At 45.8% G+C, this 12,248-nt stretch overlaps 1 protein-coding gene across 1 annotated transcript in view; it reads right to left on the bottom strand.

The window, feature by feature from the left end:
* Positions 1 to 10,997, bottom strand: part of GNAS (GNAS complex locus) — a 149,373-nt gene extending 138,376 nt beyond the window's left edge. Inside the window, exon 1 of the mRNA XM_068150017.1 lies at positions 10,727 to 10,997. Within this exon, the coding sequence (XP_068006118.1) occupies positions 10,727 to 10,982 (256 nt within the window). The 5' untranslated portion in view covers positions 10,983 to 10,997. The remainder of the gene's footprint in view (positions 1 to 10,726) is intronic.
* Positions 10,998 to 12,248: the final 1,251 nt, after the last annotated feature.

The following is a 12,248-nucleotide window of genomic DNA, read 5'->3' as shown; positions in this document are numbered from 1 at the left end:
AGTCACACACATTGGGCAGGGCTCTGAAAGATTTTGTCCATCACTGGTGGGAGCAGCCTTCTGCTTTTGTTTGAGCTCCTAGTTAGGACTACATGTCCAAACATCTGTACATAAAAGAACAAAGGAGTTTATAAGTAACTTCATTAACTGACTGTCAGAGATCTTTAGAGTACTTTGCTTGACAAAAATCAAGGCTCCTACACTGAAAACTGCAATGGCACTTTTGTGGCCATAACAAACATGTGTATACTCAAACAGAATTTGATCTTTGGCATTAAAGAACAATAACAACAAAACAAGAGATGACTGCAGACAAGACAGACTGCTCTGGAGCTTGAACTGACTCCCTTCTCCAGGACATAAGCAGAGGTGTAAGGAATTCATTACATTACCCAACTCAGTGGCATCACTTCCCTGCACAAGAGGGTTGAAAACCTCCTTCAAGCTTTGGCCTCTTTGTTCCCTAGCAAGGTGTTACCTGTGCTGGACTTTTTGATAGACCTACCAGTTCCTTCAACCCCAGGGGCATTCCTGAATGTCAGCTAGCAGGAGAAGCAGCTGTCAACAAGAGCTGCTGCTGTTTCCACCACACCTCCCCACCCCCCAGACAAATGATGGCAGTGGACTTGAAACAATGCTGAATGAACTGTGGCAGACCAACCTCAGGGTGGGGAGAGTTGTGAGGGTTTAGTGGCTCTGTCTCCTGCCAGCACTCAAAGAAGCAAGCAGCATGAGAAGCTCCTGCAATCCCATAGCTTCCACCAAAGCTATGAGTGGTGGTGCTGCTGGCAAGGAGGGATGTGCAGACAGGGTATTTTTATCTCCTCCTCATTCCCATCCCTGTCAATCCAAAACGAACTTCATCTAGTTGGAGGTGGGAAAGATGGTTCATGATGAGAAAAGGATTCCCTGGCTCGATTTGTGTGTCACCACTGGATATGTGCCACTGTGGTGGCACAGCTGCATCAGTCCTGGCTTCCCAGCTTCCAGTAACCTTTCCAGACTAAAATAGCAGACCTACTGCTTGATTTTTAGCAGCTGAAGAGCAGCAGTAAACCACATAAGTATTATGTAAAATGATCTTTTTCTAAGTACATGTTTGTTGTGCACAGAAGAAGTGGATTTAATTACAAACAACTGGAAGTTTTTAACAGGCTGGATTGCCCCCTACTCCCTTTCTAAAAACTAAGGTTTGGCAGCAGCTTTTGGGTTTCATTGCAAGTCTTCTAAGTATTTCCTTGGAAAGACTTTACACTTGGTCACAGGCAAGAAGTCAAAATCAACATTTAAAAAGCATGCCCTGCATAATTTCCAGGATTCAGCAGCAATAAGGTATACTTATGGAGGCCAGGAGGAGAACTGCTTCTTGTGCTTTTTGACTTTGTGCATAAAGCTGGTCTTCAGACAAGGAAGTTTATATTCCAAATAATATTTTTAACTACATGTGGTCAAGTACATAACCTATCAGGTCTTTCCTCATCCCCCTCCCAAAATAAGCCTGAATGGTAAATATCTCTGCAGTATTTAGTTTTAGCTTAGAGCTCTACTAGGAGCAACAGATTCTCAAACTAATACAGAATTGTTTGATAGCAGAAAAATTTAAGTAATATTTTCTTAAAGTTCTTTACACAGTAAACCTTCAGTTTAGGCTCCATAGTGATCCTCAGGCTAAATTGGCTGGCTCTGTACCAAAGTGGATTATGCAGGATTTCATGATGGGTCACCATTACTTTGTCCAAGGATGGAGTGCTGTCCCTTTGCTGATGGGACAGCAGCACACAGGGGACTCAGTGTTCCCACTCCAGAAGGGACAGCTGACACTGCCCTCACTGTCTTTTCCAACCAAACCAATTCTATGATTTGCAAATCAATACCTGCATCACTCTCCACCTAAACCCAGCAAATGCTACAGATAAGAGACTAAACTTCACAAAAGCTGAAATGAGAGCACAAACAGTGTTAAGGAATCAGGCTTATAGAATAAAATATATTTTCAGTTCTTATAGTCTAAAAAGTGTGTGTTACATGTTTTTAATTAATGGAGAAAAATTGGGTCTAACAAATTGTGAATTTCCTGTGTGGAGGGAAGGCAAGGAAAGCATCAAGAGTGCTTTACGCAGAATGTTTCTTCGAAGCAGACTTTTTTTGCTCATATTTATAAAACAAACAAATTAACAAACAAATCAAAATCTGAAGGCAGATTTTCTGCTCACAATAACATGTCCTGCTTCTCAGTGTTTCTGTTTCCTCCTCTTGTAAAGTCTCAGACCCACAAATCCCCCCATGCTCCAGAAAACCTCCTGGCTAACCAACAATCTTGAGAATTCAACATGAGAAAAAAACCAGGAAAAATTAAAAACCAAACAAATACAGCCCACAAACTAAAAAATGTGTTCAGTAGAGGGTGGGGAATGGAAGAGGAAGAGGCTGTGGTATAATGTGAGATGAGGGTGTCACCAAGAGAAGCACAAACCCTATAAAGTGTTTTTTTTCCCCCCCTCATTTCCACAGCAGCATCTCACTGTCAGAATTACTGTTCAGGCTCAGCCCAGGGGTCCAGAGCCACTCCCTGGGGACTACCATTGGGCAGGCACTACCTGTAATAGCTTGGGGAAGGACAAGCAAGACAGCTACTGGTTTCCAGTACAGGCTTTTTCTGAGCTCCAGGCAGTCCAACCTGTTTGCCATTTCTGCCAAGAAGCCAGTGGAGCTCAGCAACTCAGAGGAAGCCAGCAAGAAGAGCACACAGTTGTCAGTGTCCCAGTCAAACTGCCATAAGCAGTTTTGGTGCCTGAAACTTCTCTTCAGTGAGAAGCTAACACTAAGCATGTCTTCCTCAGAGATGGCAGCTGTGCTCTCCGATGGTGCCCAAGTGAGCAGATACAGCGTAGGCCTCAGGGCACTCACTCACATACTGTAATGAAACCTGTATCTACTCCTCACTAAACCAACCAACAAGCATGAGCCTGGTTGTCACACTGGCTCAAGACTCCTTTCATTATGCAAAGATGAAGGTGGAGCCCATTCAGTCACAACAGAGATGAAGATGACAGCCTAATCCCTGGGGTACTTTATTTTTGCCTTGACAGTGAAAAGATGCATAGAACAACAGTAACTATGTAGTTAACTGCCAGGGATGCAGGGGTGGGATCGCAGCACTGTGCAGAACAGCCCAGGACAGCAGGATGCAGCTCAGAATGCTCAGAGCCTAATGCATGAAATAGTGCTTTAAAATGAAAGTGTCTCACATGAAAATACACCTGTTTATTTGGAGTTAAGGTGGGATGGCATTCTGCAAACTGAGAAACTTCTCATACCTCCTTTCCAAGAAAGCCATAACAGGCAATTATGAGATTCTACTATTAGGGGAAAAAAACCAAGTGAGTAGGCATGAGGTATGAAAACCAGCATGGCCAGAGCTGGAAGCTACTTCCCTAACCCAGAGTGCAGGGGTTTCACCAAACCCAAGGGAAGAAAATGAAAATTCTCTAGGCCAGATATTCTACCTTCAGGCACCAGCCAATCCTTTCTGAGCTGCCCCAAATGCCTCTTTAATGCAAGCAATAAAACAAACACAGCTTCAACACATATACTAGAGATAAACACTGAGAAACCAGAGAGAATTTGAACAACTTTTCCATAGGCAGCTCCAAAAACACCACAAGTGCCTTGTGAATCGGACAGGAGTTTGCTTGTACTGTATTACAGTAGTAAAGTTTAAACTATAAGTAATACTAAGGTGCTTGTGTCTTCTCTCTGTTTCCCTGTTTCTTTATTTTCTTTTCTTCTAGGAAGCACCAGATAAGATTCAGTCCTCCTCTCTCTTGTTTCTTCACTGATGGTCCTTTCTGTCAGCTATTCCCAATCATGACACTGCCAGGTCTAGAGAAACCTTTGCATGGGAGACAGATGAATTTGAGATGTCCCAATACAGAACAGAGAAAACAGCTGCACAGAAGCAATCAAGATACTTTGTCTGCTCTGAAAACAGATGGTGCTGACCAAGGAATCAGATGAAAAGCTTCTGCCAGTTCTATTGCACTTAAACCAGTAGTTTGAGCCTACCATGGCAGCCACTAGTTAAAAAGTGTAACAGCATAGGTGAGACCTAAGCGTCACCATTTAATTGATGTCATGCTCAGCAGGTAACCTCTTTGTAACCCCCCAAAAAAGGCAAATACAGATTTTTGCAAGTTTACATTTCCTTTTCAAGTGAAGCTGCCTATTCACACCTGCAAACCCACTTGACTGATCTTGTCCCCTTCCCAAAGAAAATCTTAGGTCTCAGCTGCCCCAATAACCAACTTCTGACTCCAGTCAACTTGTGTGGTATGCAAGGCTCACTTCTTCCAGGCAAGAAATATGGTGCCACAGCCATGCTTTCTACACATGGAAGGCAAAGCTGCTACCTTCCTTCAGACTAAGAGAGGTGGAATAAACAGTTAAAAAGCAACAAGCAAAAAGAGCACCACTGGGGTGGAGTTTTGTATTGAAAACAAACAAACAAACAAAAAGCCTCTGATAACAATGATCTTAGGTCCATAGTTACACATGAATGCAGCCTCTTTAGAGTGAGGGATAATTATCTTTATCCCACCAGGCATTTAATGAGTACTAATACAGATTACCACTAACACACAGCATTAGGTTGGACTCAATGATCCTCGAGGTCTCTTCCAACCTTAGTTATACTGTGATATGCATGCTGAGGAAGAGCAGAGGTGATGTACATCCATACTGCTGTGTGACCACACAGCCATGGCTGGTTCAAGGGATCAGGGGATTCCCCAAATTCTTCACCCCCTTCCCACAAAAATCCATGCCTAAATATGCACAGAGCATCCCTTCAGCATGAGCTGTAACTGTGAAAGCAATAATTTTGCAGTTTGGATCTCTATACAGAGAGCATTGTCCTAGCACCAATGCAGTATGCCATCCAGTAGCAGCCCTTCATCATAAGTAGCCCTTTTATAGCAGTACTGCTATAGGTTTCCTGACACCTTCCTTTGCCAGACCATTTGAAGCAGTTTAAGCTTTGGCAAATTTCAAATACGCTTGCTGAAGCTCTCCACACCACATGTCTGAGGATAACCAAAACACGGAAAAACAACCAACCACAACAAAAATCACACAACCCCCCCCCCCCCAAAATAAAAACCAAACAGAAACAGGGCATGATGAGTAGCTTGCCTTTCTGTGAAATTTTAAAATGGGAGCAGAACAGACACTATCTTACAAAGTGATCTAAAGAATAGAGGTGCCAGTGCTGAAGAGCTGGAGCCAGTACTGCTTGGACATTGGGCAAAGCCTTGTTAAAGTCTGCAAAACTTTCCAGGCATTTTTGTTCAGGGTGAGCATGCTCCAGGCCCAGACAATTTCTATTTACCAACTGAAGAGGCAGCATACTATGCTATAGAGCACATTTTGTATACAGCAGTAGGAACTATGTAGGACTTAAGTGGCAGAGGCTCTTCATTGTAAAGGAAGACCTGTAATTATCATACTACCTCCTGGTGCCCACAGCAGGATCGTCATGTCTGCACTGGATAGCACTGGGCAGATGGAAGCCACAGAGACGCTCATGTTCAAGTGTACTCACAGTGGCTGGTACCTACTGGGAACTCTGTTGGAAAATATTGCAATTCCTTCACCACTAATGACAGTCCCTTTGGAGAACAACTGGGTACCACTGCCCTGTGAGATGCTGCCATGGTGTGCAGGGGGCCAGGTTGTTCAGCAGAGCAGCCCCTTATGAGGCACTTGGGTTGCAAGCAGCCCCTAGGATTGAGCCCAGGGCTTTTTTTTGTTGTTTCCTATTCCTGCTTTTCTAAAAGGCAAAATTCAATACCAGCTTGGTATAAGGTATTTAGTGTCAAAAATCTTCTTCTCAAGAATTTGGAAGTGTCAGGAGAAAGGTTCCCACTACATTTTTAGTATATTCTGTTCCATATGTCATTTACATGATCTCCTAATAAGGGCATAAGCTTTTCTACAGGGTGTATGCCTCCTCTTCCAGACCATAATGCATGGGACACAAAAAACAAATTGGTTGTAAGTGAATCAAACTATTGTTAACAGGGACAGGCTCCTGTGAGATGGTATTTCATCAAGTGCTTAACCACATGTCTGTCTTTACAACAGGGTGTCTTCACCTCGCCACCCGCCTGATCCTCAAGAGAAGCAGCAGCAGGATAACCACCCTCTGTAAACAAGTAAGATAGGAAATCACATCAAGAGAAAGGATATCTTCTGGGATTTGCCATTAAATGCTGCCCTGAAGAACCAGACCAGCTTTGTTCTGCTGTGCAGCACACTTCCATAGCAGACATCCATCTGTGTTTCCTGCTCCCTGAGTTGCACTTCTGCAGCACGAGCTCTAGATGCTCTAAGTGCTAAATGTTCACAACCATGCATTCCATGCTCTACACACGAGGTGTTACAAAAAAGGTTGAGTACCAGGAAGAAAAAAAATGAGAATTAGACAAAGACCAAGCATCTAAGATCAGTGGTAGCTTCAGACAATTCTAGCTTTAGTCTTTGGTGGCATTTCCCTCTCCAGCATCCACAAAAGAAGGAGAACGATACCACCTCATTTCACAGCAGTGCCATGCACTGACATTTATGAAGCATTCAGTCCCTGCAGTAATCAGCACTACAGAAAAGCCCATGAGGAGTTCAACAGTTCTTTATTCAGTACAGGGTATGGATGGTGTGTCGTAAATAGGGCACAGGGTGACACATTGTATGAGGAGGATAAGAATATTGAATAGCTGCTCATTCACTGCACAACATTCATCTTGTGCCCTGAATGAAGTACCAGCCCTGTGGAAAAAAAATACAATGTAAACCATACAAGACAGTCTTTAATTATATGGTATGGTATGGAGGGGCTCACCATGCAGCACGCACAGAGAGGGTGACTGTGGTTAGTCTTCACGGTGATATTTCCTAGCTTTTTAAAGTATGTTTTTCTTCCTGTATAATATATTCCCCCTATAAACACTTCAAATTTGCATGCCCTGTATTCATATTTGTACCAATATAAATATTTCTGTTAGAAACTTTTTTACTTAAGCACTGCTGTAGGTAAGCTTCAGAATGGCTATTATTTAATACATTAGAGTGTAATAAAAACATCAAAGATGATGAGTGCATATATCTATCTTGATATACTGATATCCACATTTCCTTGTCAATATAGGAATGAGCTACAAGTACTTTTTATACAGGTAAGTGTTCAGCCTGAGAGAGCAAAAAAACTAAGTACAGATTTGCAAAGCACAGAGAGGAGACCAGCCCAAGTCCACAAACCAGATCACAGAAGAGGAAAGTCCTGGTAAAGTTAACACACACACCAGGAGAGCTGAGCAACAGTTTTGGACAGCATGGGGCTTTGTTGGAAAATACTAACTTAACACTAAAACCCCGCAGACAAGAAAACTATTGTTTCCATATATTTGTTGTAAGATTATAATTCAACTTAAATTGTGCTTTTTCTTAAAGTCTTTAAAAAAAAAAATAGGAGACAACTCACACTACAGTCACCAGTTAGAAAGCACACACAGAATGGAATTGTTTTCTGGCAAAGTTCAAAATCCTTTTCCCCATAAGCATACACTTTCAGTTTTAGAGCCAGGATAGTTCTCAAACAGAAAACAATCACCATGCACTGAAAAGAAAAAAGACACATTAAAATCATCACCCTCCAAAACCCAGTAGCAACCCTGAACTCATGTTACATTGCCAACATAACAATGATTGTAATCTCAGAGTTGTGACTTGTGCAGTACTTTAAACAAAACCCTATGAGACTACACCTGATTGTGCATTTTCCTAGCACAAAACCAAAGGAAAAAGCTTCTCTCCTGCAAGTACAAAGTCAGATCAGTGCTTCAAAAATAGAGCAGATTTTTTGCTCTACTGAAACTAAGAGAAGCTTCAGGAATTGGAAATTCACTTTATACATCTGTGGTGATGAAAAAGGACTGAAAAAAATATGAAAGAGACCTAAAATCAAGTAACAGGATGTACAATTATCTGAGTATCTACACCCATGCACTGCACATCCCTGAGCACTCCCATAAAGTGGGCAACTTCTCTTTCCAGAAAGGGAACTGTAACATAGGAACAAAAGTATTAGTTGTGCTAAAGAGAACTAACCTGAGTAATACTCTTAACAGATCAGAGTTCACAGCTGTGAGATACATTATATAGACACTACAACATCAGAACACAGGTGGGTACATGCATTGGTGCCCCTCTGCACTTTCTGTGCTCCTTACGCCAAGCACATGCTAGGAGGAAACACTCCAGATTTGCAGCGCAGCTTCGGAGCCCTTGAAAGCATATGAACTATTGCAGCCATATGCTAAACATCATCTAGACTTGGGGACAGACCAGACCTGAAGCATCAGTGCAGTTGTGATTTAAATTCTATTACTCTCAAAGAAAGAGCAGCCACCAGTGTGCCTTTTGCTGTCCATGTTGGTGATACACACAAGCAGGAACACATCAGCCTAAAACGCTATGAGCACAAGTAAGGAACCATGAGTACCTACTGCAGCTTTTGCCACTGAGCCTTTAATCCCAAGCAAGTTGACATCCCTGGCTCTGCACTTCTTGCAAGGAATGTAGTTAAGGTAGGGGAAATAAAAGACTGAAGAAGATTCAGGTGCAGCTTTAAATCCCAACTAGATGCTCCTGCCCCCTTCATTCAGTGTTACTATCCTACGTTGTTTGCACATGCCATCTGTAACCATCAAGAGGTTTCATCACAGACACTGAGTTATGGCAATACCTGCACACGTACATAAAGTGTAACCAAACTTCTTACTCCAGCTTAGAAACAAAACTCAGAGTGAGAGCAGGATGCAGGGGAGAAGCAGCAAGGGAAGAAAGCTAACTGGAAAACTGGCGGTCCTTGTGTGAGGAGCAGGGAAATAGGTCTCTTAGGCATCCCAAGTTTTATATGAAGGCCAAAAAGTGACTTCCTGCTATTCAAATCCAGGCTGAAATATAATAAACCACTGCCAGCATAACACTGACTCATATCCATCAGATTTATAAATTAGTACTTTGACAAGAATGAGCTCTCTGTTGGCGTCTCCATAGATGATTTTAAACTGCTAGGATATGCTGTTTAACCCACTCAATGTTTAATGTCATTTCTGCAAAAAAATCCCAGTTCTGTGGTGCAACATGTCAGAAGCAATACTGAAAAACAGGCAACTGAAATATTGCCTACTGCAAATACACCAGTCTACCAGATAGCCTGTATGACTTAAATTTTGCAGACTGATAGCAAAATTAACCCTACTGGGTTGGGTTTGGTTTTCCCCCCCCCCCCCCCCTAATTATTTAATCTATGAAGAAAAAAAAAAGTATTTTATAGCTCTTTCTTCAAGCACTTCTTTGCTACAGAACGAACTCAAAATACATTTTACAAGAAACCCCAACCCCAAACTGTAAAATACCTACAAGTGTAGCCTGTGCTCAAAAGAAAGTCACGCTGGTTAGAGGTGTGATTCCTTACCAGTACAGGCACAACATACAGGCTGCAGTCTTTGCACAAGAGTTGCTCAGCCCCCACCTCATAAGAATAAAGTACACCTTCATGACAAGACTTACATCACTACAGCTACAACCACATCAAAAGAAGCTGTACTTCTAGAATAAAATAATTTACCACTAAGACTCAGAAAACTATGTCAAATACTGTTTTCTAAAGCTCCTTAAAGTTCAGCTCCTCAATTACAGCCTACAAACACAAAGAAAAGATCAGGACCAAATCTGGCGATTTATCACACGGGGTACCATGCACACCTCAGGGAATAGGAGCCTCTGAATTTACTTGTGGACGTTTGAAAATACTCTGTTATTGCGAGATGTTAGGAGTTTAGCAATCCACTTGTGCAGGACGATTTGTGCTTCACCTGCAGTGTGCTGGGGAAACAGGGAGTAGAAACATTTTCAAACTCCTGTGACTTACCTGAGAGCCAATAAATTACTTCCTGTGCCCGTTTGCATTGGGGTGACACACCGTAAAGCTTACACATCATACAACACAAGTAGACAAAGAGAAGGTGCCCTTCCAAAGACCTCTCCTAGGGAAGGGAGCCCAGCGCCACAGTATCCTCTGCCTGGGAGCCCTGCAGAGCCCAGAGGCAGAGAGAAGCTGCTCCACGCAGTCAGCAGGTGCTGGTGCAAGGCAGCGGCGAATTAAACGAACCTCAGAGGCGGGAACTTCCTCAGGGTGTATTCTGGGAGGCGTAGAAGGCAACCGCAAAAAATTAAGGTACACAGGAAAACCCAGCCTTCCGCCAAACAGAAAATTCGCGCTATAAGCTCTCCCTCTCACTCCCGTGAGTAACTTTATGTCAACAATCAGCCTGGGGAGGAAGGCGGACACAGCACCTCTGTGGGGACCGAGCAGGTACCTCTACAGGGGGTGCGCGAGAAGAGCTGTCGCATCCCCCGGGCTGGCTGCAAGCACCGCCACAGCCGCACCCCCTTCCGAACCTCGATCCCTTGCAGAAGCGGGAGCGGAGCCACGATCCCCACCCCGGGGCCGGTCACCTCCCGCCCGAGGCACGGCCGCGCACGTGAGCGCCCCGCCCCCGCCGCCCACTCCGCCAGCACGGGACCGCCGGGCAACGGCACCGACACCGACCGCGGTTTCCGGGCCGCTCCGCACCTGCCGGGCCGCGCCGCGCCCACCCTGGCTCACCCAGCAGCAGCAGCCGGTGCGTCTGCTTGTACTCCCGCTTCTCCGCCTTCAGCGTCTTGTCGATGCTCTTGCTCCGCTTCTTGTCCGCCCGCTCCTTGGCCACCAGGTCCTGCCGCAGCCGGTGCCGCACCTGCGGGTCCCCGTGTTCCCCTACCGCCGCGCAGGCGGGGATGTCCGCCTCGCCGCCGCGGCTACCGTAGGGCGCGGAGGGGTGCGCGGCGGCCAGACGGGAGCGCAGGCTGTAGCACAGCCCCATGGTACCGGAGCTGCCGGCTCTTACTGTGCCGCGGGCATGCTCTCCGCCGGGCCGGGCAGGGCAAGGCAGCGGCGCCCGGCGGCCTCTTAAAGTGTCCCCGCTCCGCCGGGGCTGCGGAGAGCGGTGTCCCGTCCCGCCCCTCCCCTCGGCCGGTCCCCCGCGCCGCGGCCGGCGGCCACACGTGATGCGGACAGTTTACCGTATTCTCTGGAAAGAGGCCCCCGCCGCAGCCTCCCGCTGTCGGCGGGGCGACGGGGGCGGGGGAAGAACTATACGGCCACCGGCACCACTCCTGTCCCCGCCGGGTGAAAGTGCCGGTGTCCCGCCGCGCTCCGGGGGCTGCTGAGGCTCTGCGGGCTCCCCATTCTCGATTCTGCCCCTCGGGGAAGCCACCGGCCAGCTCATCCCTGCGGACACGGCACGGGAGAGTCGTCGGTCAAGGATTCATATCTCCAGCACCCGAAATCGTTGTGGCCATGGCTGTTTTGACATCGCACCCCGGCCTCGGTGAGGCTATCGCCCCAGATACGAGTCCAGGTCAGGAGCTGAGGTGACATCCCAGCCGCTGGAATGTGGTGGGGATGCTGCGGTGAGAGGGAAGAGCCCTGGTTTGTGTCCGCTTAGAGCAAGGCTGCAGAGCTCCTTCATCAAACACCCCAGCCCCCTGGAAGTAAGGATGTGCCACCGAGACATGAGCCATTTTCATGCCCCAGTTCTCCATCACTTCCTGCCAGACATCTATTTGACAGTGGCTTCTTGTTATTTTCTACCAATGCCATCATCCAGTGGAGAAGGTAATGGTGCAGCTTGCTCTCTCCCCCTGTCCTCTGTTGGCCCCACATCTGCTTTCTTACAACTTCACCTCCTCAGTTGCCATCAGTTTACCTGGCTCAAAAAGCTGATGCTGTTTGTGGTAATGTTCCCTCTCTGGCAGCACGCTCTGTGCACACTACTGCCAACTTTGTCATGCTGAATTTTATACTCATCTCCGGCCAGCTCTGAACGTTCACTTACACTATGACTAATGCTCTCTGGGGCTTGGCCACACATCCTGCACTCTGGAGTTGGAGCTTTCCAACCCGCTATCTGTGCTGTAGCATTTCTTCTGCAGTCTGTGCGGTTCTCTCTGAAATCTCCTTTTCTCCTTTTGGTGAGTTCTCACAAGTTAGATGTCTTCTTAATACAAAATTCTCTTTCAAAATCCCCTGCAATTCTGTGTCATCAGAAGGACAGATCTGTTAAGCAGGCTGTGGTGACCTTCTCTTC

Source organism: Melanerpes formicivorus, unplaced genomic scaffold (genome assembly GCF_026170545.1).
Source record: "Melanerpes formicivorus ecotype bairdi unplaced genomic scaffold, bMelFor1.0.p_v2 SCAF_19, whole genome shotgun sequence".
Lineage (NCBI taxonomy): Eukaryota > Metazoa > Chordata > Aves > Piciformes > Picidae > Melanerpes > Melanerpes formicivorus.
Note: the sequence above shows the minus strand (reverse complement) of the source record. Positions and strands in the feature narration are given on the sequence as shown.